The 27027-nt window shown below is 50.3% G+C and overlaps 8 protein-coding genes across 10 annotated transcripts; 3 read left to right on the forward strand and 5 right to left on the reverse strand.

The window, feature by feature from the left end:
* The first annotated feature begins 7 nt into the window (after positions 1-7).
* LOC9650013 (ABC transporter B family member 11) lies at positions 8-3594 on the forward strand. The gene is made up of 7 exons (XM_024663012.1): positions 8-187; positions 289-422; positions 572-888; positions 1025-1173; positions 1231-1574; positions 1675-2209; positions 2389-3594. Exons 1-7 carry the CDS (start codon positions 8-10, stop codon positions 3592-3594), a joined length of 2865 nt encoding a protein of 954 aa, XP_024518780.1.
* Positions 3595-3616: 22 nt separating this feature from the next.
* Positions 3617-4113, reverse strand: LOC112341960 (mitochondrial protein pet191 homolog). The gene is made up of 3 exons (XM_024662977.1): positions 3978-4113; positions 3818-3922; positions 3617-3755 (listed from the first exon to the last, which is right to left on the reverse strand). Exons 1-3 carry the CDS (start codon positions 4044-4046, stop codon positions 3714-3716), a joined length of 216 nt encoding a protein of 71 aa, XP_024518745.1. The 5' UTR covers positions 4047-4113; the 3' UTR covers positions 3617-3713.
* Positions 4114-4162: 49 nt separating this feature from the next.
* LOC9650014 (ubiquitin domain-containing protein 1) lies at positions 4163-5181 on the forward strand. Its single transcript, XM_024662976.1, has 4 exons — positions 4163-4379; positions 4433-4555; positions 4741-4860; positions 4937-5181. Exons 1-4 carry the CDS (start codon positions 4352-4354, stop codon positions 4999-5001), a joined length of 336 nt encoding a protein of 111 aa, XP_024518744.1. The 5' UTR covers positions 4163-4351; the 3' UTR covers positions 5002-5181.
* Positions 5182-5275: 94 nt separating this feature from the next.
* Positions 5276-10320, forward strand: LOC9650015. Of its 2 annotated transcripts, none has more exons than XM_002989196.2 (16): positions 5276-6531; positions 6592-6677; positions 6733-6999; positions 7055-7138; positions 7191-7457; positions 7516-7691; positions 7747-8039; positions 8102-8577; positions 8641-8853; positions 8907-8960; positions 9018-9089; positions 9148-9288; positions 9353-9430; positions 9483-9542; positions 9601-9888; positions 9951-10320. In XM_002989196.2, exons 1-16 carry the CDS (start codon positions 5454-5456, stop codon positions 10197-10199), a joined length of 3882 nt encoding a protein of 1293 aa, XP_002989242.2. In that variant the 5' UTR covers positions 5276-5453; the 3' UTR covers positions 10200-10320. The 2 variants fall into 2 exon arrangements, with proteins under 2 accessions (XP_002989242.2, XP_024518734.1); XM_024662966.1 differs by having other exon boundaries at positions 9374-9430.
* Positions 10321-12565: 2245 nt separating this feature from the next.
* On the reverse strand, positions 12566-14832 carry LOC9650017 (endoribonuclease Dicer homolog 1). The gene is made up of 6 exons (XM_002989226.2): positions 14507-14832; positions 14273-14430; positions 13456-14217; positions 13245-13406; positions 12842-13194; positions 12566-12794 (listed from the first exon to the last, which is right to left on the reverse strand). Exons 1-6 carry the CDS (start codon positions 14727-14729, stop codon positions 12626-12628), a joined length of 1827 nt encoding a protein of 608 aa, XP_002989272.2. The 5' UTR covers positions 14730-14832; the 3' UTR covers positions 12566-12625.
* On the reverse strand, positions 14698-18596 carry LOC112341958 (probable LRR receptor-like serine/threonine-protein kinase At1g67720). Of its 2 annotated transcripts, none has more exons than XM_024662969.1 (14): positions 18391-18596; positions 17765-18311; positions 17201-17709; positions 17025-17145; positions 16889-16960; positions 16759-16827; positions 16637-16708; positions 16302-16576; positions 15974-16230; positions 15794-15920; positions 15665-15733; positions 15425-15611; positions 15233-15365; positions 14698-15165 (listed from the first exon to the last, which is right to left on the reverse strand). In XM_024662969.1, the coding sequence occupies exons 1-14, from the start codon at positions 18473-18475 to the stop codon at positions 14803-14805; spliced, it is 2886 nt and encodes a 961-aa protein (XP_024518737.1). In that variant the 5' UTR covers positions 18476-18596; the 3' UTR covers positions 14698-14802. The 2 variants fall into 2 exon arrangements, with proteins under 2 accessions (XP_024518737.1, XP_024518736.1); XM_024662968.1 differs by having other exon boundaries at positions 15974-16233.
* Positions 18597-18735: 139 nt separating this feature from the next.
* On the reverse strand, positions 18736-20881 carry LOC112341973 (G-type lectin S-receptor-like serine/threonine-protein kinase SD2-2). The gene has a single exon (XM_024663013.1). The coding sequence runs from the start codon at positions 20879-20881 to the stop codon at positions 18755-18757; it is 2127 nt and encodes a 708-aa protein (XP_024518781.1). The 3' UTR covers positions 18736-18754.
* Positions 20882-23535: 2654 nt separating this feature from the next.
* Positions 23536-24297, reverse strand: LOC9650047. The gene is made up of 2 exons (XM_024662975.1): positions 23649-24297; positions 23536-23618 (listed from the first exon to the last, which is right to left on the reverse strand). The coding sequence occupies exons 1-2, from the start codon at positions 24288-24290 to the stop codon at positions 23613-23615; spliced, it is 648 nt and encodes a 215-aa protein (XP_024518743.1). The 5' UTR covers positions 24291-24297; the 3' UTR covers positions 23536-23612.
* Between the last annotated feature and the right edge of the window lie 2730 nt (positions 24298-27027).

Here is a 27027-nt window from a genome sequence, read left to right on the forward strand (position 1 = left end):
ACACAACATGGCGACTTTCATCGGCGGAGTCGTAGTGGCGCTTTTCAATGGCTGGCAAATAGCACTCCTGGCGATTGCTACGGTACCACTGCTTGCCGGAACTGGGGCCGTGTACACCCGGTTGTACACCGCAATGTTTACACGGAGCCAGGCGTCGCATGCTCAAGCAAGCTCCATTGCCGAGCAGGTAAAAGGATTCGTCTCGCCGTGGTTCTTCTCACCGTTACATTGTTTCCTGCTAGACAGACAATATCACAGATCAGAACGGTCTACTCTTTCGTTCAAGAGTCTCGTGCTCTCACCTCCTTCTCTGATGCGCTGCAAGCCGCTAGGAAAGTCGGGGAAAGAGGCGGGTTGATCCGAGGGATGGGACTTGGACTTACGCTTGGAATTGTCAACTGTTCTTGGGCATTGGAGCTCTGGTGCGGTAGCATTCTCGTCTCCAAAGGACACATCGACGGAGGGAAGATTCTGACTGCGGTGTTTTGCATCGTCTTTGGTGGCATGTAAGCTGCAAGCACATCAGTCAGAGCAGATCATGAAGAACTTACGTTAAATTTTTACGTACCAGGGCCCTTGGACAGACAACTCCAGAGTTGCAGGTGTTCTCGAGAGGCAGAGTAGCAGCTTACAACATCTTCAATATCATCGACCGTGCGTCAAAGATCGACAGCAGAAATATTGAAGGCGAGGTCCCTGAAAATCTGGATGGATATATCGAGTTCGATGATATCCACTTCCGCTATCCAGCACGCCCGGACGTTACAATATTTCAAGGCTTGTCCCTTGAAGTACCCGCTGGAAGTTCTGTGGCGTTGGTCGGTGAAAGCGGCTCAGGGAAGAGCACAGTAATCTCTCTTCTTCAGCGATTCTACAATCCAATTTCAGGTACTTTCTTAAATCACCTCTTGAAGCTCTCTGAGAAAAAACGAAAAACACAAAATATCAGGAGAAATACGACTAGATGGAAGGAATATAGCGCACCTACAACTCAAATGGTTGAGAAAGAACATTGGCGTGGTAGCACAAGAACCCGTCCTGTTTGCCACCAGCATAAAAGAAAACATCAGACTTGGAAAGATAGATGCAACTGATGAAGAAATTGAAGCTGCTGCTACAGCATCAAATGCAATCGGATTTATCATGCAGCTGCCTGAACGTTTTGAGACTCAGGTAAGAGAGAAGCTAAATACCTGTTGATGTTCTGAAGAATCGTCGGCGGGAAACTAGGTTGGATATAGTACTGCGCAGCTCTCTGGCGGTCAAAAGCAACGAATTGCATTAGCGAGGATGATCGTTAAGAATCCTACCATTTTGCTGCTCGACGAAGCAACAAGTGCACTGGATATCGAATCGGAGCATAAGGTGAAGGACGCTCTTGACGCTGTCATGGTGAATCGCACGGCGATAACTGTTGCACACCGACTGTCCACGATTCAGAACGCCAAGAAAATTGCAGTTTTCTCAAAAGGCAAGGTGATTGAGCTTGGAACTCACGAGCAGCTTCTTGAAAAGGAAGGAGCATATGCTACACTGGTGCGTCTACAAGAAAGGAACAAGGACAACCATGAACAGTGAGTAATCACGAAAGTTTGTGATCTGAAAATTCAGCTGCTTACTTGTGGTGACCAGGCCAGAGACGTATTTTCAACCTTCGAGCTTGTCTCCCTACAGACCTTCTCTAGACCGCACAGGCAACTCCCCGCTTCTTTCACAGGAACCAAAAAAGCAACAGTCCGAAATTGAGCTGCGTCGCTGGAGTTCGCTGTGGCAACTTTGTAAGTTGGCGGGGAGAAACTGGCTTGAGTTATCAACGGGCAGTGTAGCAGCTCTGGTTACAGGCTGCATCAATCCGCTATTCGCTCTTTTCCTCATCGAGGTAGTCCAACTTTACTACCAGCCCGGGTCCATGCACAAAGTGAACAGATGGTGCGCAATTATCACTGCGCTGGGAGCTACTGCCATCTGCACGAACATTTTTCAGCATTATTTATATGCTAAGGCAGCGGAAAGCATCAGTCAAAAACTCGAAGAACATGCTTTTACAGGTAGGAGCAACACGCCACAAACATCGCTCACTCTCGACTTGTTGACAGCCATTTTGGAGAACGAAATAGAGTGGTTTGACAAGGAAGAAAATACAAGCAATGCACTCACGGCTCAACTTTCCTCGAATGCATCAAGCGTCCGAACAGCAATGAGTGACAGGGTGTGCTTGCTACTTCAATACACCACATCAATCTGCTTGGCTATGGCACTCGGGTTCAGAATAAAATGGGAAATGGCAATAATAACCATTGCTACGTTTCCGTTTTCAATGGTCGGCGGGTCAATGAAGGTATGCATGCTTTTCATCCCAGTGCACAATAGACATAACCACTCTTGCAGCAAGGATTCCTGCAAAAAGGCTTCGCAGGAGACCTGGAAAAGCTACATGCAAAAGCAAGCAACGTCGCTGGCGAAGCAGTCAGCAACATAAGAACTCTAGCATCATTCTGCGCTGAAGCCAAGATCCTCGGTGTGTTCAAGGACCAGTTGAGTCAGCCCCTCAAGCAGAGCTTCATGCGTGCTCAGAAAGGTGGCATCCTCTTCGGACTCTCGCAATGTGGACTCCACCTTGCAAATGCAACCGGACTCTGGTACGTCTCGCTGCTAGTCAAAAAAGGACGCAGCAACTATGCGGACGCTCTCAAGGTCTTTCAGATACTGGCATGGACAGGCTACGTTCTCGCAGAGGCTCTCAATCTCTTCCCAGACATCACCAAGGCACTTCACTCAGTCGCTTGCTTACAGAAAATCACCAGAAGAAAGACACAAATGAGACCAGATGAACCACACAGCAGGAAGCCAGACGACATACTCGGAGAAGTCGAGTTCATCGAAGTCGACTTTAGCTATCCCAGCAGACCACTGGTACCAGTACTCTCAAAGTTTAATCTTCACATGAGAGCCGGAATGACTGTCGCGCTGGTAGGCTCGAGCGGATCAGGCAAGAGCTCAGTCATCCAGCTAGTGATGAGATTCTACGACCCAACCGCTGGACGCGTGCTTCTAGACGGCCACAACCTCAGGAACTACAACTTACGATGGCTCAGGAAGCACATAAGCCTCGTCAACCAGGAACCATCTCTCTTCTCGACAAGCATACGATCAAACATCACATACGGGAAAGACAATGCAACGGAAGAAGAGACAATCGCAGCAGCCAGGATCGCAAATGCTCACGGGTTTATCAGCAGCTTACCTCAAGGCTACGAAACGAGCGTTGGAGAGCGCGGCGTCCAGCTCTCGGGAGGGCAAAAGCAGAGAATCGCCATCGCCAGGGCCGTGATCAAGGATCCAGCAATTCTTATGCTGGACGAGGCGACGAGCGCGCTGGACTCGGAATCTGAGAGAGCCGTGCAGCAAGCTTTAGACGAGATCCTGGAGAGGAGGAATCGCACAACCCTAGTGATCGCTCACCGATTGTCCACCGTGCGGCATGCGCACGCCATCGCCGTGCTCCAGCAGGGCCGAATCGTGGAGCTGGGCAGCCACGACCACCTCATGGCGGATCCGCGCGGCGCCTACGCCCGGATGATCCAAGAGGGCTAAAGACAATGAAAATGGCGGGAAATCAAGGGAGCATTTAAACACAGCCGTTGGATCTGGGGATGGAATATACCGTTCTTCGGCCAAGTTTCCTTCGTATTTCTAAGACATCAGGGCTTCTTCTAGTAGCCTTTGTTTCCTTGAATGCGAGTTCTCATGTCCACCTGGTAGCAAAGACAAATTCCTCCATTGTGACGATCGATTGCGCAAAATCTCGCAAATTCACCTGGCCGCGCTTGCATTTGGCGTAAGTTTCTCGCAAACCCACACAGGCAGGAGCGATCTTGGGAGGATGCTCCCCGGCGCAATCCCGCAACGATCGCTTCTCCTCCTAGAGCGATCAATCAATCAATCATTCACTGCGAATCGGCCCATAGAACCCTAACCTGGTAGCACACAGACTCGCCCAAGCACTTGACGAGCTCCCTGGCGAGCCCTTTGCACGACTTGGCCATCGCGCATAAACCCTAGCTGCTACGTGTCACGACTGTGGCCGCATATCGTCGCGGCTAGGATTGCAAGTAACAAATCCCTCCACGTTTTTTTTATTTTTTACCTCTACCTAGGCTCTTTTGCGCGTGTGTTCTTGCGGGGATGATCTTGGCGTTCGCTTTGCTGTTAGGTCTTCGCGGATGATCGCGGCGAGGTAGAATTTTGGCGAGGAGCTAGGCGCCGCGCTCCAATTCCAACGGGAAGATCGTCGCCCGAGCTGGAGGATTTGATGTTGGAGCGGCTGATTGCTGCTGGTACCTGGTAGGGCATGGGTTGTGTGATCTCGTCGAGGAAAGGTGCGTCTCGAGCTTGGCATGGAAATTTTCGCTGATTTCCTGGTTCCAATCAGGGCATGACAAGAAATTGAAGAAACCTAAGCCGTGGAAGCATCCGGAGGCCATCACCAGAGGCCAGCTCAAGAAAATGCGCGAAGAATTCTGGGACACTGCACCACATTATGGTGGCCAGCGAGGTAACTCTTTCTCCTCTCGGATGTTTGCTCTTCTTTTCCATCGTCTTCTAGATTTGTCCTCGAAGTTTTTCTGGATCCTTGTTTCGTAGCAGAGGATCAAGTAAAACTTTCCTCTAGAGCTTAGCTGGTTCTTTCTTTTTTTCTCTCGCTCTCACTCACCTTGTCAATTGTGTGGAAACTTTCAGAGATCTGGGACGCTCTCAAGGCTGCTGCCGAGGCAGATCTGAGCTTGGCACAGACGATTGTGGACAGCGCTGGGATCATCGTCACCACGGACGATCTATCAACGTGCTACGACGAACGAGGTTCTAAAGTTTTTCCACTCGCTTCCTTCCAGGACAACTTAACGTTCTTTGTTTTTTCTTTTCTCATCCAAACCAGGTGCCAAGTATGATCTTCCAAAGATTGTTCTCAGCGAGCCTCTCAACATGGTCAAGGACGATTAAATCGATCAAGGATTGATTGAGCGGAAGAAAGAACAAAGCAAAACCACCGTGTAGAGTGAGTGAGTGAGAGTGAGTGCGTGAGTGTCCAGTCGAGCGGAGTGGAAAGAAAGCTCCATACCAGCAACGATGGAGCCCAGATGGAGCACCAATTTATTCTAAAGACGAAAGCAAATTCGCCTATCTTAAGGGCTCCAGCTTTAGGGCTCAAATAGTAGGGTTTCTTCGAGAAAAAAACACACGAAAATGAGAGGAGCATGGGAATGTGGCCGGATCGATTCGGCGACGCCCGACGCACGGCGTCGCGCGGCGGTACTCGAGGTATGATGCCAGATCTCTCCTCTCCTCCCTCCTAGGAATCGGCCCTAGGGTTTGCTGCCAGCGGAGGAGCCCTAATCCCGGGCTTGAGAGAATCTTCCATCTCTCTCGACAAATCGACATGAAGCCCGATTAGAATGATGGGACGGGGTGCCGAGGGTGGTGTTTCCAGCAGCTTGTCTCATAGGAGCGATCAAACTGGGCCAAAGTTATCGCAGGGTCGGGGCATGGATATTTACTCACAGGCAGTCAAAGCTCTAGCGGTGAAGTCACCTTTTGCTGGTGACGAAGCTGGAAATGCTGGCGGTGCTGGAGCTGGTTTCAGTGGTCCGCTGGTAAAGCTTCCAAACGCCGGTGATCCAAAGCGGAAGAATCGAGCTCGGAAGACGCAGGCCGTGAGTAAGAAGCGAGAGTTTGGTGATCTCGACGATGGGAATCCTCGGATGTTCTGGGTCCAGATGGAGGATTACTTCCGAGAGGTGATTGCCGAGGATGTGAAGCTGCTCTTCCCTCGGACGAGCTTCGGGGTTATAGATTCGTCGCTAGCACAGGACTCTTGCTTCAACGTCCGGCCTCGCGGACGTAGGTACTTGGATATATGGGCCGAGGAGGATAGGAAGTTTAAGGTCGAGGGGAGCTCCGAGGAGAATAAGTCGGCTAGAGGTATCAAGCGCAAGCTTCTTACTGCCAGCCCCGTGAGCAAGAGAAGAAAGGCAGCTCTCGTGACTCCGGACACCATAACGACGGTCATCTCGCCGGTTGATATCGAGGAGGAGGATCAGTGCCATGTTTGCAGCAGCGGGGACAGTGACGCATGGAATCAGATTATTTTCTGCGAGTCGTGCAACGTCGCCGTCCACCAGGAATGCTATGGTGTTCAAAGCATTCCCGACGGCCAGTGGCTGTGCTCGTGGTGTGCCTATCGTCAGAGAGGTGGTGGTGCTGTGGAAGCTGATGACCAAGGCACTTTCAGCTGTGTTCTTTGCCCTTGCAAACGAGGTGCACTGAAGCCAGTAGCTGTGGAGGCCGACTCTTCTTCCAAGCAGACACGCTTTGCGCATCTCTTTTGCACGCAGTGGGTGCCCGAGACTTTCCTTCAGGACACGGTGGCCATGGAGCCGGTGAAAAATGTGGAAGGGGTTAGGGAGGAAAGGTGGCGGCTGGTTTGCATTGTGTGCAAGGAAAGGCACGGTGCCTGCATTCAGTGTAGCCACGGTAAGCGACATACGTTCTTCTCTCTCGTCGTCATTGAGTGTTATTTTGTGTTTCCAACAGGTTTGTGTGCAACGGCATTTCACCCTCTGTGTGCAAGGGATGCAAAGCTCTTGATGGAAGTTTCAAGTCGAGAAGATACCGACGAGGTAAGATTGCAATTTCTTGTTCTTTTATTTCTATTAACATGCGATGTATAAGCAGGTCGATTTACGTGCCTATTGTCCCAAGCACTCGGCGATTCGAGTTGCAAAGCCAGTAGAGCCAGTAGCCTTGAAGGAAGGGTCTTCAGATGACAAAATTGTAAATGCTGTTGTCACTGGAAATACAGGAAAAGCTGGACAGAATAATCAAGCAGTTGACGCTGTTTTGAAAGGCAATGCTAGTGTAGAAGCTACCCAATCGCCAAGTAACGAAAGAAGTCCATCCAATCAGCCAGTTCAAGAGGAGCTGATTGCCAACGTAAAAAAGGTATGTTTCCATTTTTTTTTCTTTTAGATGTGACCATCAGTAATGCCTCGAGCAGGTGACACAAACTATCGGTATTTCGATGGAAACCGTTGCCTCCGAAGTTGACGTTCCCCAGTCCACGCTGCTACTGTGGCTAGAGGTATTACACTAGCTTTCACGAACACATTTCTTACGTGGTTTTATTGGCTTAGGGGAAGCTACATGAAGACGAAAGTAAAATAAACACCAGTATTTCTGCGTGGCTGTGCACTTATTCTTCACTTCTAAAGTGCAGTGTAAGTGGGAGTGACAGCGGACAATCTGTTTCCAAACTGAAGAGAAATGGCTACAGCGATGAATTAAGTCCGAGTCACGGCAACTCCCCTGAAAATACAGCAACGTTTTCAACTGGTCCTGTGAAAATAAACTGCCAGCTACTTCAAGTTGAGGAAGACTTTGGTTCGTTCGGCGACGAAGCGGTAAGATCGTTTAGTTCCATTTGAATTTGATGAATGATCTTTCTATACGTCAATGCAGGACGACAGACCATCTGTGGCTGAAAGTTTGCAAGGAGACGAGATCCAAAAGCCAATGATGACAGTTATGCAAAACCAGAGTCGGCTCTTTGACAATGAGGTGTCAAATGGGATTTTTGACAGTGATAGCCCTGGGTTGGAAGCTTCTAGTCCGCAAGATCATGAAGACTCAATCGAGTGAGTGTTTGGAGCTTCTGTATAGTAATTTATACTGATATTGTTGCTTCTCCAGCGCCGGGGGAACGGATCAGCAATTGTACGTAATTCCTGGGGTCATGAAAAGGCTGTTGCACATGGAACCGAACTTATCAAATTCCCAGACACTAGACTGCTCATTTTCTGGTCAGGAGGAACTTGAGTGCAGTACCTCGGACAGAAATAGTCTGGATGAGCAGTGGCAGCAGTTGCGTAAAGCCAAGCATCTCGGTGTACTGGATTGGTGTCCACAGGACGAGGTGGAAGCAGAAATATTCCTTCTGCAAAACCAGCTGATCGATCGAGCACAATCAAATCGTGTCATGTCAGGTATGTCACATTGAGCATAAGCTGAAATTTTCTCAACGCTTCTTTCTCTTGTTCTTTTACAGAGCGGTTGATTTCTAGAATACTGTGCCAGCTATCCAAGGAGCGGCAAGCTGCGAGAAAACAACTGCAAGATCTGCTTTTTGTCAGTCAGTTTCTAGCTGATGTCAAGGAAGCTCGAAAACAAGGCAGGAAAGAGAAAAAAGATAGAGAAGCTCAGGCCGTATTGGCTGCTGCTACTGCTGCTGCTGCTGCATCGCCGAGGACAGGATATGTGAAACGGGATCTCGCGACGCACGATGACCCGTACTATCCTACTCAAGACGCGACGGCAGAGTATAAGCTCAACCATGGCAACCCGCATTCTCCCTATGTGCGTCCGTTCAAGCCGCCTGTACCGAAGCCACCGAGGCTCAACGTTTCGTCGTCCTTTAGAGTGCAACCCGCTTTCTACAGGCATGAGGACCAGTACGCGTGCGACGTGTGCAGTAGCAACGAATCTCTACGGCTGAATAGGATCGTCCACTGCCACCGGTGCAACGTAAGCGTTTTCTCTTTTTGTTTTTCTCTGCAAACATATGTGGCAACTATGGTGTGTGTGCAGGTTGCAGTCCATCAAGATTGCTATGGTATTCACCCTTTTCCTACAGCTCCTTGGTATTGTCAGCCTTGTACCGAGCTCCAGTACCAGCCAGTGAAGCTAATGGAAGATGGCGATCGGATAGCACCGGGTGTTCAATGCGCTCTATGTCCTATTGCGTATGGTGCATTCAAGAAATCATCGGATGGACGTTGGGTGCATGTTTTTTGCGCTCTGGTAATGTCTCAACTTTCGTCTTCTGAGCATCGCTGTAATTGTGTTCCTTTCAGTGGGTGCCGAAGACAACTTTCGGACGAGAGCAATCGTGTCCAATTGGAGGACTGGTGAGTTTAATCTTCACTTTCCGGCTTTAGAGGGATCTAAAGCAGAATGTTTTTCAGGAGGCGGTCCCGAGTGAGCGGCTTAACTTAACGTGCACCATCTGCCAGCAACAACAAGGAGCATGTATCAAGGTTTGGAGTCTTTTTAACTCGAATTTCGTTACGGACCTTTATGTTTTTTTACTCCCAGTGCAACTTCGGTCACTGCTCCGGTGCTTTCCATCCTATGTGTGCACGAGACTCTGGGCTTTATATCAGTGCGCGAAATATCAATGGCAGAGCTCATTACCGAGCATTTTGTGAGCGTCACAGTCCTCAACAGAGAGCAAAGGTTTGCTTAGTCCACCTTTTTCAAACATATTTCACGCGCACTAATTGGTCAAAACTCTGTTCAGTCAGCTGATTTCGTCTCTCAGGCGGAGCTGAAGCAGTATGGTTCTCCGGACGAGATAAATGCACTGCGGCAGATTCGGGTATAAAAGCTTCTCCTGTTCTTCTCTCCCTTTTGCTGAAGGTGTTTCATAGGTTGAGTTTGAGCGTGTTCGGCTTATTTGCGAGCGCATCTGCAAGAGAGAGCGGATCAAGGTAGACCACTTCCACGGTTGTTTCTTTTGATGCATTCTAAGCCTCGTGTTCTTTCCAGCGGGAGCTGACACATTGTATTAAAGATTTGTACATTAATCAGCTTGTAGCTGTCGTGGGAGGGCACTCGGTGGATCAAGCTGTGAATCATCAAAAACCAGGTGAAGGAAACGGGCCACTGTACAGCGATAGCCTTTTGGACGTGCCTTGGACTGCCGAGTCGAGGCTGACGGAACCTATCTGGCCGGCCGGAAGAAATAACAACACCAAAGAGTTGACATGGTCGACGACGAAAGCAGACGCAAACACTGGAATCCGGGATCAGAAGAAGCTCAGAAGATTCAACCGGGTAGCGTCTCTGTCTTGTCCTCTTTTGTGGTTCGTGACTGATTCTCACCTTTGATTGTGCAGCACTCGGAGCCTTTGGGTCGAGAGAAGATAATGACCCCCACTGAGGCCTCGATGCACAACAGGCTTTTGCCGAAAGGATTCGCTTACGTTCCCGTGGATGTGCTCGAGAAAGGGGTGATGAAGCGGCAACAGGAACAAGCTACAGTGCAACCGCAGCAGCAGGAAAGCGATCAACAGCAGCAAAATCATCAACACCAAGATCATGGTCAAGACGAGCATAAATTGGAAGGAAGAAAGAGTGAGAGTTGAGAGAGCGGATGACTAATTTTCCAAGGCTTAGTTTATCTGCTCTAGTGAGGAAAGGGACCAAGTTTGTGTACATTCGTTCTCCCCAAAGAGAAAGGCAAAAAAAAAAAAAAAGAACTTGTAAGATGGTCCCTCCGCGTTTAAATTTGAATTTGGCGCTCTGGTTTTAGGGTTTATGGAAGAATGGCGATATTTCTCATCTTTCTCATCGTCACTGGCTTGATCTCCCAATGCGGCGAGGATGGAGCGATTCACACAAGCGATGGGATCGATCTGGATCGCTATTGCGCCGCTGGCGATGCTTCTTGCAGGAATCCGGCGCCAAGGCGTGGTCTTCTCTTGGGTATTTCCAGATTTTTCAGTGTTTCGTCACGGATTTCGCCTCATCGTGATTCAGGCGCGTGCCGCTGCTGCCGCCATGGAGATTGGAGGGCGGATTATGGCACATCGGAGCGACAACAGCCGCAATGTTCCGGGATTTGGCAGCGAATGAGTCGTTTGAGGATCCAACGGAGCTTGCTTTACAGTTCTTGGCAAGATTGGACGAAGGAACGCTCTCCACGATCGGTCTGGGTACGCTATGCGCTTCAGTTCTTCGTCATATGCCAGTGTATTGGAGAAATGCCCGCGCTTGGACATCGAAGCCAGATGGTAAGGAACTCTTTCTTTTCTTTACTCCAGATTTTCATGAAAGAACCAGGGTCCGGGACTGTAACATTTGCGGAAGTTCCCCATATACCGAGCTTGCTCCATTACACTCTACGAGTTCTCCTAAGCCAGGTTTGAATTGATCATGAACTGTCACTACGATTCCAATTCTTTTGCTTTGCTTCCTATCATATCGTAGTGGCACGAGATCTCGGAGGAAAAGGGGAAGCATCTGGAGAAGTTCTTGATGGTTGCAGACTTCACATTCTCCTTCCTTCGAATCCACCCGTTTCTCGACGGCAATGGACGATGCAGCCGATGGATGGCAGGTTCGTTTTCTTCCTTGCTTCTTCTAGAGATTGATTCCGACTCGCTTTGATCATACAACAGGCTGGATGATGTATAGAGAGCTCGGGTTTGAGCTCAAACTTCCAGATGCCAACGAGACAACTCGCTACAAGGTTTTTCTCTAAGAAAGAAACCATTGTAACGTTACAAGAATTTTGAATATCAGCCGTCCGATTTCTTATGATCCAACGGATGCCCCTAAATATATATTATCCTATTTAAACTAGGGAATATAAAAAAGTTTGTATTAGGGTTTGTCAGCGAGGGTTGAGCGATGCTCCTTCGATTCATCCTCGCGATCGCTCTTGTGATCGCAGTAGACGCACGGGCGTCGGGAAAGGCGGACTACGAGGTCTCGGCGAATCCATTCTGGCGATCCAGCGACGCAGTGAGCACTAGCGAGCTCGTCTCTAGGATCCACGAATTCCGAGATCGATACAGGCAGCTCCCGGAGGAGCACAAGCGGTGGGCGAGAGAGAGCTATGGCCCCGAGGCTCTGTTGCAGTACCTCTTCCAGGTAAACAAGATCGAGGGAGAGGGATTTGACACCTTTGAGGAGACGAGGGAAGCCATTCTTCGGGGCAAAGCTCTTGAGCTGGGAGATGTGATTCAATCCGATAGGAGGCTGGAAGCCGTGCGCTGCCTCGACCGAGCCTTGAGGATTTTCCTCCCGGATCACCAAGAGAATGGCACAGTGGTCGAGCTCCTCAGTGTTCCAAAGATCTTGGAAGCTCACCAGGAGCTCATGGCGAGCACAAAGCCCGAGTTTGCAGCACACTTGAGGCGAGAGATGCACGAAGTGGTGTTTACCAGGACGCTAGCGGGTGGAATTCACGTCTTTTTGTGGCCGACGCGAGTGGAAGCAGCGCTGGAAGAGCTGGTGGCGAGCTCCAACGAAGAACTCAAGGAGCTCATCGCCATCGACGAGGCGGAGTTCTCGGCCGAGAGCTTGGAGGCGATCCTCAAGTTTGGTGCCAGGGTCTTCTTCGAGTTTGAGAACGTCCATCCTTTCCTGGACGGGAATGGCCGGGTTGGGAGGATCGTTCTGGCAGCACTCCTTCGCAGCGTGATGCCGTTTCCCAATGTTCTCCTCGTGGAGAGAAGCGATGGCAATGCGGATGAACCTCCTTTCGTGGACAAGAGGGACTACTATGAATGTTTCGCTAGAGCTCAGGAGGAGCAAAAGTTTGAGATGGTTCGCAGCGATGGCGCTGGTGCCTCTCGGATTGTGGTGGCGGAGGAGAATGTTGCCAATGCCAGGATTTATCCTCCAGCGGATCTAGCTGCGCTGGTTATCGAGGGAGTCTACGTTGGATGGAAGAGATTTTTCGATGCTCTTGGCTCTCAAAGTTTTGCCACCTTCTAGCCTTGTAAAAACATGAAATTTTTAACTGTCGTTGAAATGATCAAAGCTCTACAAAGAAGGAAAAGACTTAACTTTTTTGCAAAGTTTCCATAAGCATCCTTGCTGCCGAGTCTTTGGCCTTGTTGATCGTAGGCCTTGGCTGACCGATGCATTCTTGTTTCTCTCCTTGCTCGATACGAACCGATGCTGTGCATGTAAACATCTTTGCGTGGGCCGGCCCGGTTTCACTGTGTGTGCTGCAAAACGAAGATCGATAAAAAGATGGAGAAAACTAGAAACTTACTTGTAGTCTGGACATGGCCAGCCTCTCTGAGAGCACAGCTCATGTAGCGCCTGTCTTGAGAATTCTCCACTCGTTTTTTCTTCTTGAGACGGTGTTAGAGGGGACGCGCTTTTGTCGAGCTTCGCTATTGCATTGATGGCCGCCAGCTTCTTCGCCATCTTCTTTTGGACGTTTGTACCACGGCCGAGAACTTTGTTTCCGACGAGAGCCCTGGCTAGGAACAGATCCCCGGACAAGGAGTAATCCCATTCCAGTTTTTTCATGTGCTTGTCACAGAGCTCGTAGAGCTCGCGGACTGGATGGATTGGAACTGCTTCTGGTGTCACCAGCGGCTGTAGCAATGGCTCAAAAACCTGCGATTTCATGTTTAAGAGAAAGAAAGGAAAAAAGAAAAACAACAGACCTTCCAGACTTGATCCAAGTTTAAGCCACTGTCAATGTAGAGTGCCCCAACGAGTGATTGGAAAACATCTCCTAACACCTTCGGTGCCTTGACAGCTCCAAAACCATACGAATAGATGGCATTCTCTTCCATATTAAGCGCATGTTTCGCATAAGTTTTTATCTGCGCTGCAAAGGAAACTACTCGTCAAGAAAAGAGATCAACAACTTACTTGAGAGTGGAAGTCATTCGATTCGTGCAAGATATGAGCATGGAGCTTGTGCTTGACCATTGCTCGAGCAAAACTCTCGCTGTTAAGAGCTGCACAGCGCAAGTCTGTCAAGCGCCCGGGATGTAAGTCCTTGTAGGAGAAGTATATGTGCCTTGTCAAGAGATGGTCCAGCACAGCATCACCTATAAACTCGAGACGCTCGTAAATAGGAACCATGGAAGCTTGCCGAGAAGAAGAGTGCGTGAGAGCCTGAGCGAGCAGATTTCTCGATCCAAAACTATACCCGAGTGTGTTTTCCAGCCCCTCAAAGTCGATCGAATTGAGAACCTCTGGAGAAACAACACTTCCAGCCCTGGCGATCTGGAGCTCGGCATCGCTAAAGCCTGTCTCGATACCAAGCCACTCCACTACGTGCCGAGCACCTTTGTCGCCATGGTGGACGTAGTAAGCTCCGATCAGTGCTTCCACCACGTTTGCCAGGACTTTACTTGAGAGCTCTTGGAGATCCGTGGGCTCTCTTCCAGGCACGAAAGGATTTATCCTCACGTAAGTCTCAAGTCCTTTCTCCAAGGCAAGGTAGTGAAGCGCCGAGTTTGAGATGATCTTTCCACGCGTGATCGTGAGCTCTCCTTCCGGAAAATCTGAGAACTTTAGATAGAGTCTGGTGCTCACGGCCCACTTGAGATACGCATCGCCGAGAAGTTCTATGCGCTCGTAGCAGTATGGCTCGTGACAATTAGCAGCGGTGAGAGCTTCCAAGATCTGCAAACAGAAGAATTCTATGAGACTGTAGAGAAAACAAGGAAAGAAATCAGACCTTTGAAGCGGGGATGTTGTAGTTTATTGCTTTTCTCAGCTGGATAGCCTGCATCATACGCTCCACCCGGTTCCTCAAATGTGGGAGCTTCTCAGTCCCTTTAGATACAAGCTCGGAAAAATTATGGATAAAACCAGCATCAAATTCTTCTTGCTCATCTAGCGAGAAATTCCAAAAATCACGACATAAAAATCTAGCTCGCAGCTAAACCTGAGAAGAATATCAAGTTCTCACCACGAATTCTCTTCCAAGGCTGCTGCTGCTGCTGGCCCGACTTGTAGCAGCAGAAGAAAACCACAAAACTCACAACCAAATTCCACTTACTAGTCTCGAATGGCGCCGACGACGAGCATGCTCTGGCGCCGCGCCACCGGGAGCGCAGCGCTCGAATTCTCGGAGAAAATCTGTGCTGGAGCTCCAAAGCCTTGAAACAAGGCAGTGGATTCGCGAGGAGCATACCGCCCTCGTCATAAACCCTAGCGAATATCCCCCAAACGAAGATATTTTGAATTTGGGCGCCAAGAACACCCTCACCGGGCGTGGGGTTGGGCGAAGACCGAGCTTAGATCCATGGTCGACCGTGGATTTCTGGGCGCATCCAGGTGGTAGGGAGTTCCCGCTGCTGCTGCCCGCGATGATTCTACGTCATCGTCGAATTGGTCGGGATTGTGTGGTTTTGGCGATGATTCGAGGCCGACCGGCTCTTCTTCGAGATCCAGAGCCTCCTGGAGCTCGCGCGCCACCTCCGCCATCGTTGGTCGATTCACCCCATGCGGCTCCACGCAATACATTGCGATCTCGCCGACCTTCCACAGAGATTCCATCCGGGGAGCGTCGCCAAGCGCTGGATCCACGATGCTCTTTATGTCCCCCTTTTGGAGAGCCGCTCGAGCCTGGAAGAAGAAGAAGAGGAATCCATGAGCTCGATCGAAGAAGAACTACGCGAGAGATCGCACTGACCCACTGGACGATGTTGGATTCCGGCTCGAAGAGCTCGGGACTGAGAGGCTCTCTCGCGGAGATGGTCTCGAGGAGAACGATTCCAAAGCTATAGACATCGCTCTTCTCGGTGAGGCGTTGGTTCATGTAGTATCTGCGAAGAGAGGATCGAGCTTTAGAGACAGAAGTAGAAGAAGAGAGAAGAGCTCTTACTCGGGATCCAAGTATCCCACTGTTCCTTTGACAGTGGTGGAGACGAGGCTCGACCCTTCCGAGGTCATTTTGGAGAGGCCAAAGTCGGCAACTTTGCCAGTTTTCTTGTCACTGATGAGAATGTTGCTGCTCTTGACATCTCGGTGGATGATACTCGGATTGCATCCAGTGTGGAGATAATCCAGGCCTGGATAGAAGAAGAAGAAGATAAAAAAAGTTCTTTTTGGACAACTTCCAGACCTTTTGCTGCGTCCAAAAGAACTTTGAGCCTCGCAGTCCAGTCCAGGACGAGTCGATCTTCTTCTTTGGCTGGCAAAGAACAATAAAATCTTAGCACTTGTGCTTTGCTCGATCTCCAGAATCACATACCGTAGAGGCAATCTCTCAGCGTTCCTATGTGCATGAACTCGTACACGAGGATTCGTTCTTTTCCTTCTTGGCAAAATCCCAAGAACGAAACCAAGTTACGGTGGTGAATGCGAGACAAGAGCGTTACCTGAAAGAGCTCAAGTTCATTGAAAGATCCAAGAGGAAGAAGAAAGAACTTACTTCGTTGGAGAATTCTCTGGCTCCTTGGTGCGACGTCGCTGATAACACTTTGATCGCAACTTCTCTGCCGTTCTTGAGCCTTCCATAGTAGACAGTTCCAAAACCACCGGAGCCAATCTTGTTGCCAAAGTTGTTTGATGCTTCTTTCATCTCTTGGAACGAGTAGCGATACGCATCGCTTGGTTGCTCCTGGACGAAGCTCCCACTGTCGGATCCGTGAGACTGGTGTGTAGAGATCATGGACGTGAAAGAGTCCGCTGCTAGAGAGTTTTTGCCTTCGTTAGAGACGAAATGGAAGAAACCAGAGAACGAAACTTTCAGGACTTACGCTGGTCCGCAGTAGTTTTTGATGGAGTGCTTGCCTTATATGATCTCCGCTTCTTTCTCAAGAACACGAAGTATATTGCTGTTGCTGCTCCCGCGCAAAGAATTATCCCTCCTATCAATCCACCAACAATTCCTCCGATAACTCTCGATCGTGAGTAATTGTTCGAGCAATCCCTGGTACACAGGTTTGGATTTCCAGAGTACTGGAAATCCAAGCCACGCCTGTTTAGAAGGTCCTCGGGTATACTTCCAGTTAAAAGGTTGTTCTGGAGGTATCTAGCAACAGGAGAAATGAATGGAGTCTGTAAAATAATTGGATTGACAAGAGCTACTTACAGTAGTTGGAGTGTTTGTATATTTTCGAGAGATTCCGGAAAGTCTCCGCTAAGACGATTGCTTTCGAGATGCCTGGAACTTAGACGCTCAAAAACCTCCCTAGGAGAATTCACTAAACTTACAGTTGTCTCAAGACAGAGAGTCGACTCATATCGGGTATAGAACCTGACAAGGAATTGTTTCGGAGATCTCTGCGGGAAGAAAAGAAATGTAAGACGTGAGATGAGAAACAAAACTGGACGAAGATCTTACAATATGTTTAAGCCTGTCATTTGAGAAACACCAGCAGGGATTGTACCATTCAAGTTACTGTTTGGAAGTATTCTGTTCAGCACAAAAACAAGCTTCGAACTTGAACAAAACAATGGTAAACATTTTCAAAGCTTACATTCCATTAACTCTCGGAATTCCATCGTTGCTGCAAGTTATCCAGTCCCACATCACGGGAAGACATGGATCTCCCGTCCCAGAGAGTCCAAACTGCTGAATGAATTGGCCGAGAGAATTCACTGCAAAAAAAGGATCATATGAAATGAAAGCGTAGAAAATGAAGAACTTGAGTACCATCGTCCAAGTTTGTGGGAGATTGCCTGTTTACAATCCTCAGCACCTCCATGGCGTTGAGTATAGGACCCAAGTTTGCCTCCGCCGTTCTCTGGAAAGCAAAGTTTATGATTCCAGGCAAAGAGATGTTGTCATATCCAGGTTCGTAGGCTTGAAACGCACCGATGTCATTCCGGAGGTTCACAACTTGGTTTCGAAAGAACGTATCGCTGGGCAGGATGAAGGTGAAAGCTCGAACGTCGCTGGCTCTCAACTCTTGGATCTCCGCAAAGTAAGTTCTTCCGAAAGCAAACGCCGGGAACTCTGGGATGAAGTAGCGATACGTCAAGCTTCCATTGGATCCCACCACTGCGGTTTGCATGACACGCTCGGGAGGCCTCTCGGCAGCCGTATCCACTCCTACCGTCGAAGTTGTGTTCACTCGGATCGTCCCGGGAGCTTCCGCGGCGAGATTGTTTGGCCTGGTAAGATCCGACTGCCATCTTCGATCGACTATATCATCCGGATACCTGAAAGTTTTGCTGCAAAGTTGTAGAAAGGAAAAACTCTGGTGATTTTTCTTACCTCACGTCGTCGGTTGTGAGAGCTCCAAAGTTGATGCGAACGATATGTTGGAGGTGAGCTCGACCTTCGTATGGAGCCGAGTACATGGATCCAATCAGTTGTCTAAGCTCGAGAGTAGAGATAAATGGAACTCCAGTTCCTCCACTCACAAGACAAGCTTCCAGCGTCGATCCGGGGGAGAGAAACAGCATCTCCACGAAAACTTCACGATTGATATCTTCCACCCTCACTTCGGCCCAGCGCGTAACGTTGAGATATATGGTAAACTCGGGAGCAGTGTTTCGGCCATCGTAGTTTCCATAGAGAAAAGTTGCTCGGATGAGATACCGCTGGCTGGCATTCACAGGAAGCGAGTAGCAGCTCTTGCGATCGGGTCCAGGAAAAGATCGAAGCTGCCTGTATGGATTCCGGACGGAAGAGTTTGATACCTGACGGATGACGCTGTTACTTGCTCCACTCGAGAGGAAGAAAGCGTCTGGCTGCCACCGAATTCCGGTGGCTGGATCCGTGTAGCTTGCATTCGCTCCACAATCCAAGCTCAAAAATCCTGCCAAAAGGATACAAAAGTTCCTTGCTTTAGAAGGGAAGAACTTCAAGGTAGGGGAAGAGATTTTCTTCTCACTCACCTGGTTGAGCTGAAACTTCGAGGCTAGTTTGATGGATCACGAGCGCGACGAGCGAGAAAAAGAGGAGGAGAGAGATTCGATCCATGGTGGCGATCACCCACAAGCCCAATCCATAGAAAACTACGAACCTTGGCACGCATACTTTGCCGCTTGGGTCGTCTCAAATGGCGGCCGCATTCTAGGAAGATCTCTCGAGCACGACTTCTTCCTTCAATCAGGGCTACTACAGCAATACGAGTTCCTTTACTAATTCTTTTGCTTTTCTGGTCTTCCGTTTGGTGGGTTTCCTGGCTGGAAAATCCAACCGAGATTCCAAAAGAAATCGCTGATCTGACTTCTTTCTTAATCCATGCCACTACGCTTGTCAGCCACTTTGTTCTTGAAACTCAAGCCACATCTCAAACGAGCTCGGCTTCACAGGGTCTGGAAAGTCAGTCGCACTTCCTTCGAGCATTTGCACCACGGTTTTCATGCTGGGCCGATTGATCTCCTCGTCTTGCACGCACCAGATAGCAGTTCTGGCAGCCCGGCGTAGCTCTTCTTCATCCCACTCGTCGAGACGATCATCCGGCAACTTCGAGAACTCACCGTTACAAACTTGCTCAGCAGCCCAGAGGGGATAGAAGAAGATCTGGTCGTTTCGGAAGTCGATGTTCCTGCGGCCGCTGATGATCTCGAGCAGCGTCATACCGTAGCTGTAGACGTCGGCTTTGGGGGTGATGGGCATGTTTGACAGCCACTCTGGTGCAAGGTAGCCGCGGGTTCCTCTCATGCTCGTCACAACTCGGCTAAACTCTCGTCCCAGAAGCTTGGCCAGGCCAAAGTCGGCGATTTTGGGTTTCATCTCGGCGTCCAGGAGGATGTTCTCTGGCTTGATATCGCAGTGGATGATCCGGTGTCGACAATCCTCGTGAAGGTATGCCAGTCCCTTGGCCGTCCCGAGAGCAATCCCGAACCTTTGGCTCCAGCTGAGCACGACAGAGTTTTCAGCATCTCGGTTGAAGAGGGTCCTGTCCAGCGATCCTCTCTCGATGAACTCGTACACCAGAAGCCTCTGGAGCCTTCCCTCGGCACAGAATCCTCGAAGCCGGACGAGGTCGATGTGTTGAACGGTGCCAAGGGTGCTCACCTCCGCTCGAAACTGCTTGTCATCGAACTTGATCAGCCTTTTGACAGCCACGGCCTGGCCTTGGATGCTCCCTTTAAAAACTTCTCCAAAGCCGCCACTCCCGAGACGCTTCTTGAAACCATCGGTTGCTGCATGGAGCTGCTTGAACGTGAAATTGGCGAGCTCGCCGTCAACAAAGTTATAGATGGACCTTTGATCGCTCTTACTGCTGCCACTGCTGGAGCTCACTCTCTTGGCCTTGCGTCTTCTCCTGGCGATCACAAACGCCGCTAGTCCTGCCAGCAGCAACAGCACGATGCCAGCTCCGACTCCGATGGCAACTCCCGAGTTCTTGGAAGAACTTCTCCGTGCTTGGCTCGAGAGAGCGGTGCAGCCTTCGGCCCAGTCCTCGGTTCTCCAGTTAGTGTCGTTGCTCGGGCTCGATCCAGTGGGACAACTACAGGGTGGATTCAAGCTGCTCGAGCAAACCGAGTTTGATCCGCAGAGAGAAGTCACGTCGCAGATGTTAGCCGGGACGGCCCAGGGGGTGTACCAGTTTCCGTTTCCATCCAGCTGCTTCACCTCAATCCTTCCATCGTGCCCGAGGCGAAAGATGGAGTGCTGGAAGCTCTTCTCGAACCAAGTGAAGGATGGAGGATTGGTGGCGTTGAAGATGAACGTGTAGAGATAGTTGTCGGTCATCTGCGGTACCAGCGAGAAGATCTTGCCGTTCCAAGCACCGGACGTCCAGTACTCCCGCGACGTATCATTCGTGGGGGAGATGACGAATTCGTTAGAGGTTCTCATTGTCATGACGAATCGCCCGCGAGCTGGAGAGACTTTCGAGATCCAGGCTGTGAGGTTGGTTCTCAGGGACACCTTCATCCTCGGGACCCAGGCATCCGCCGGGTGATCGAAGCTCTGCCAGGGATACGCCGCGTTATCGTCTCTAGGATCGAAGGAGTTGTCAGTGAGGACGAAGTTGCCCGAATCTAGGAGCACCGCTTGGGTGATTCCCGAGTTGCTGGAGCTGGGAGCGCCAGACCATATGATACTTCCCCTATCGATGATTTGGAGCTCCCCTTTGCTAGTGAGGAGGAGCGAGGCGTTGGAAGTCACTGGAGTGTCGCGGTTTGCAATCCAGATGGGGATGAATTCCATGAATTCTCTGGTTCTGGTGTTGAAGGAGATGCCTAAGTAGAGATCACTGCTGTTGCCTCCGGTTGGGGAGAAAAACTCGAGCTTCACTCTGCCATTTGCCGAAATGAGAGATTCAGTGGTGAGCAGGGACGATCCCAGAGGCATTCGATCGTATGCGAGCGCGAGCGGGAGGAGAGAGAGGAAGAGGAATTGGAGCAGCGCCATGATCTTTGCCGTGACCATGACGACGATTTGAGAGGCCATTATATCGTCGTGTGCTGACCCAAGGTCGTGGTGTCCACGTCATTAATCTGGTCAAGTCAAAGTTAGCTGGTCATTTTTCTGATTTCCCTCATAAAATTGAGTTTGCTGAGCAATTCATCTCTTCTCCAGCTCTTCTCCAACAACCCAAGGATGTTTTTGTCCCCAATCTCCCTGTGGAGCCCTGTCTTGCTCAAAATACTCTCACTGAGATATGTCTGTGTTTCTTTCTGTTGTAATATTACAAGTTCTTTGTCCTCCAATAGTGACACAAGAACTCATATTACTGCTGCTCTTTTGGCAGATGCCATTTGAAGGCTCTTTACTTCATTGTGACTTGCTTGAGCGTCTCTTGGAGGCCATGATGGAGGCTGTGGCGAAAAGCGTCCTGAAAAGGAACTGTATATCCAGCCATGCCAAAGTATGTCCCATTTGGAATACGCAAAATCACCGAATCTGGACTGGTTCAAGCAGACAATGTATAATGCTATGTCCAGTCGTGCTTGGGCTGCCATCCCGATGACTTGTCCTCAAAAGATATCCATTTCTCCACCACTCCAAGATTCATGAACTCCCCAACACTGGGCCTGTGGGATTTCTCATTCGTTGTAGCCTGTAGAGCAAAGAAATGCAGCTTGCCCTGTGAATCCCTGGAAGCAACAGCCCTGTCATAGCATGCAAGTTCCACACCAACGGAAGGAAGAAAATTCCATCCACGACCTTGTTCCGAAGGTCGCCAATCCAAGCTGCATACTTGGGAGGAGAAAAAAAGGGTTCGATTCTGATGCTGCCTTAAACATCCTACAACCATATACCACCGTGGTCCGCCAACCCTTGGGATTCTTCAGCAGATAATCGTAATATGGAACCCATGCACCACCCTTGAAATTGTCTCGCTCGCCTACCTCGATGTGCAACCTCCTGTGATACGGACTGCAGTAGTCTCTCACGCGCTCCTGGCTGTCAAGTAGCACGTATCTCCTGTCGGCTTCCATCATCTGGTTCAAGTCATTGATTCCACTCCGAGTGGAAATAAAAGTTGATTTCTACGGCGACAACCATCCGCTCTTCCTCTCCACTACCCAAAAGCTTTCCGGAGGAAGTTTCCAGAGAATTTAGAGAGCCTTGAATGTTTCAGAGACCGTGACTACTCGGATGTGATTGTGCAGCTGTTTATGTTTCCAAGGTCTTTGTCAAGCATTGCCAATGACTGTGCAAAGGTGGTGCGTTGGAAGGGTTTGGAAAAGAGTCACAGACGCTGCGAAGGACAGGCTTACCAGAAGAGGTCTACAAACACAGAAGTTGATGGCAGGATATAGGCATTAGAATAAAGTTATCATCATATAAACATAAATGTGTATTGTCAATCATTTCCGCTCTCGAGCCTAGGACGATCTCGGACATATACAAAGTAGACCAGCGTTCCAATAGTTTTTGGGTATTTTTGCAGCGTCTTGATCTTCTAAAATCGCATTCTTCATTCATGTCCTGTTGGGTGGTCGTCTCTATCTTGCCCCAGAGGTGTCTGTCATTCAACCGGCATTCATCACGGTTGCTATGAAAACCTTTCCATAGTTTCCATGAGTTTGTTTTCTCCTCTCACTCGCGCAAGAGAGGCGATCCTTCCAAACCGGCTGGAGGAAGCGGCGGCGATGGTGGATTCCATACCTGTGAGGCCGACTGGATTGACATGGACGACGGTGCTAGCCGCGGGCTGCCAGTGGAAGAACTTGAGAGTGGCAAAGCTAGCATTTGGGTCCCTGGTGGTTTCTCATGGCTAACTTGCTTGGGAATGTGGGACGCTCCAGTAAATCGATCACGCAGTGTTAGTGTGTTCCAGTCCCGGTTGAATGCCATAATTCGGCTCATAACTTGGAAGTATTCCATGCCTTTCTCGACGAGCCCCGCGTATCCACAGCTCGATATCACTGATAGAAACATGATATCGTCGGGCTATGAGAGCAGCATCCGTAAGTTCGAGCCTCTGCGGAGATTCTCTCGATCAGGATCATCCGTTCCAGGAGCTCCAGTGCCATCTCGCTCTCGCCACTCTCTCGGAGTTGCAAGTTGCACGGCCATCTTATCGAGAGAAGGCTCGTCGTCACGTAGATGTCGTCCCTCGTCTTAGCGCCAAATGAGTGGATCGCCATGCCAGTCTCCAAAGCCGCGATCTTCACAGCTTTCTTATCAAATTCGCTGCTCTGTTCCTCCACTGTCATGCTGCTGCACGCCTTGAAAGCAGCGACAAAAGTCCGACCGTTTGGCTTGAATCCTTCGCAAACCATCGCCGAGAAGAGCTCCACTGCTCTTCGTCCCTGTCTGTTCTGCGTGTATCCCAGCAGCGCATTGCGTAGCGATGTCGCTATTTTTTCTTCGCAGCGTGAGAATGAAGAGAAAAGCCTCTCTCCAAACACCTGATCTTCACAGCCTTTCCATCACCACCGAGTTTCTTCTTCTCTTCCCTGGCGGAGATCTGACTTTACCATCTGGAATCCGCGCAAACGTTTCTCTCCGCCACCATCGAAAAGCTCCAACCCAGCCTCGCCATCTCCACGGCATGGCCTAGGATCAGGGAAGTCCACGACACGATATCTGGATTCTCCATCCGGAACCACAAGTAGCGGACGATTGGGATATTCTAGGCAAGTTTAAAAGATTCACGTTCAAAGATCTCGAGAGAATTGAAAGCCATGACAAAGGAAGAACATATCGATTATGCCTCTCCTCCATCTCTCTTGGCGCGAGCCAAGGCCCGCTGGAGGATCAAGGCTGCAAGCTCCTCTTCTCCAATACCATCCCTTGGAATTGATTGCTCGCGCAGCCATCCACGATCGTGTATCCTGAGAGGAAAAGGAGCCCAATCCTTGAGGATGATCGACACTACCACCTCGCCAACGCGAGCGCTTCCATCGACAAAGGGCCGCAGGCTCGTCAAGCACTTAGAAAACCATGCCGCCGCCTTGACTCGCTCGAGAGGGTCTTGCGACTGGGCAAGGCGCGCGTTGAGCTTGGGAAGGATTGCGTCGCGCAGCTCGTCACGGGCCTCGTTGCTCCTAAAATCTGGGAAAGCCCACCTCACAAGCCAACTCACAAGCCATGGCAATCCCTCGCTTGATCTCCCCACCACGCGGCGCTGGATCTCCACCAGATCGCCCATTTCGATGCTCGATCTCTTGTCCCTGGCAAAATCCACCGCGTCGAGCAGCTGCCGCGCCTCCGCTGCTTGCCGCCCGCCCAAACCCGCGTGGGCAAGATTGACCTCCAGGTACTCCCTGTCACTCTGGCTCTCATCCCCTGGAAGAAGAAAATTCTCCATCATCCTGCCTGAGACGTCCACGAATTCCAGCAGCCCTATCTTGCTGCTGCGCCATGGCTGCGTCGAGTAGCCCATCCCCACTCAAAACCCTAGGATCTGGTAAGCCTTAGTCAGTTTTAAATCGGGGTATATGCCTTGGCGCTAAACCTAAATCTCTCTCTCTCTCTCTCTCTCTCTCTCTCTCTCTCTCTCTCTCTCTCTCTCTATCTTCCGGAAAGCGGCGCTTTAGCAGCGCGCATTCTTTCGGAAACCGGAGCGCTTTCATTCCGCTAGATCGGCCGTAGCATGGTCAGTGTAAAATTTCATCGCGATTTTGCTTGCGGCTAGATCCCACTAGATGGTATGATGTGGCAGCCCAAAGCATTTCAACGATTTATTCGTGTTTCAAGTTGGCCTGTTGGTTTGGTGTCTGGATCAATGGAAAATTTTTGGTTTATCAATCACGTTTGCTTGTAGCATTCTTGGCTCACTTTCTATATAAGCTTTCAACTTTAAAGTTCCAGAAGTTTGACCAAATAGGAACACTAAAGCACGTGGAGAACAATGGGGTTCTTTCGGCTCACTGGAAAATAGTAAAGTCTCCTATGGTTTTTTTATTACTTTGCTTGTATTCTCCCAAAGGGATGGAATGGATATTGCTAGATCGATTGGAGTTTGCGTTTCACAGTTTTATTCTCACGTTTAGGGCTTATGGACATGGCGGTAGCAGCGCGGCGTCACCGCCATCTCCAGCTCCCGGAGGACGAGTCGAATCGCCGGCGCGAGCTCCACAAGAATCAGCTCTTCCAGGCAAGCAGATCGATCAGTAGGCTTGCAAAGCAAGGAAATGTGGCTGATGCCCGCGCCCTCTTTGACAGGATCCCTCGCCATGACCTCGATGCCGCCGTCTGGAACGCTCTCATTCTCGCCTATGCCACCAATGCCCAGGGAGAGATCGCGCTGGAGCTCTTCTCGCGGATGGAATGCGAGCCAGATGCCAGGACTTTTGTGGCAGCGATCAAGGCGTGTCTGGCATTGGCGGCGGGAGATCCAGCGATGGAGTTGGAGCTGGATGGAGTGGCTGTCAAGGCGAGAGCGCTGGAGATTGGCATGGAGCTTCACGCTCGAGCAGCGAGATCTTACTTGGACGTGAGAGATAAGTTCGTGGCCAATGTTTTGATCGACATGTACGCGAGGTGTGGCAGCGTGGTGGACTCCTCGCGAGTGTTCTTCCGGATGGAGAATCCAGATATCGTGTCGTGGACTTCGCTGATCCTCGGCCATGCCGAGAGTGGAGATGGCGAGGCTGGGCTGGAGCTTTTCGAGAGAATGGTGGGAGAGAGAAACGTTTGCGCGGATTCCAGAGCTTACGTTGCTGCGGTAAAGTCATGCACGAAGATCTCTGCCAGGGAAGAGAAGAAGATACTCGGTGGTGATGGAAAGGCTGTGAAGATCAGGTGTTTGGAGAGAGGCTTTGCTCTTCACTTGCATGCTGCAAAGAATGGTCGCCTCGACCGTGATACTTTCGTAGCGACATCGCTGTGTGACATGTACGCCAACTTTGGAAGCATGGACGATGCCGTAGGAGTGTTTTCCAGGATCACTCGCCGGGATATCATCTCCTGGAATGCGATGCTGCTTGGGTACGCGGAGAACGGACATGGACGAAGAGCAGTGGAGCTCTTCTCGGCGATGGTTTGCGAAGGATTCAAGCCAAACGATCGGACTTTCGTCGCTGCTTTCAAGGCGTGCAGCAGCATGGCAGTGGAGGAACAGAGCAGTGAAGTCGATAGGAAAGCTGTGAAGATCGCGTCTTTGGAGGCTGGAATGGCGATCCACTCATTCGGAGCTGCCACGAGGGACGATATCTATGTGACGACGAGCCTCCTCGACATGTACACCAAGTGTAACTCCATGCCGGACGCTCGCAGAGTTTTCGACAAGATGGCCGTGCGCGCTCTCGTCACTTGGAACTCGCTGCTGCTGGGATACGCCGAGAGTGGCGAGAGCGAGATGGCGCTGGAGCTCCTGGAACGGATGATCCTGGTGGAGAGAATCTCCCCGGACGCTCGAACTTACGGTGCTGCTCTCAAGGCTTGCGGAGGCAAAGCAGCTCTCCAGCTCGGGAAGGCACTCCATGCGGGGATTTGCAGGACTGAATCACTGGAAAACAACGCTTCTCTAGCCGGCTGCCTGGTCGATTTCTACAGCAGGTGTGGGAGCATCAACGAAGCTTGCCAGGTTTTCCATTCGATCGACAGGAACGACACGGTAACTTGGAGTTCCTTGCTAGCGGGATTAAGTCGCCAGGGAAGCGTCCACCAAGTTCTAAGCTACTTCCAGAGCATGCTAGACGAAGGCGTGGAGCCCGACGGTATCACGTTTCTATCAGTGATATCGAGCTGTGGACACGCGGGGCTCGTCGAGAGAGGCATGGAATACTTCCAAGTTATGAGCTGGAGTTATGGCATTCAACCGGGACTGGAACATTACCACTGCGTGATCGATTTGCTGGGTCGAGCAAACCGGCTGGAGGAAGCGGTGGCGATGGTGGATTCCATGCCTGTGAGGCCGACTGGATTGACATGGACGACGGTGTTGGCCGCTGGCTGCCGTTGGAAGAACTTGGGCGTAGCGAAGCTAGCGTTTGAGTCTTTGCTTGAGGCGAGTACCAAGGTGGTGGAGGTGGGATACATTCTCATGGCTAATCTGTATGGAAGCTTAGGAATGTGGGACGCTCGGAAGGAAGTTTTTGACGCTCTTGCGAGAGGGAGAGGAGAAAACAACACGGAAGAACTAATGGAAATGGAAAAGTTTTCATAGCAATTGTCTT

This window comes from Selaginella moellendorffii, unplaced genomic scaffold, assembly GCF_000143415.4.
Source record: "Selaginella moellendorffii unplaced genomic scaffold, v1.0 SELMOscaffold_95, whole genome shotgun sequence".
Lineage (NCBI taxonomy): Eukaryota > Viridiplantae > Streptophyta > Lycopodiopsida > Selaginellales > Selaginellaceae > Selaginella > Selaginella moellendorffii.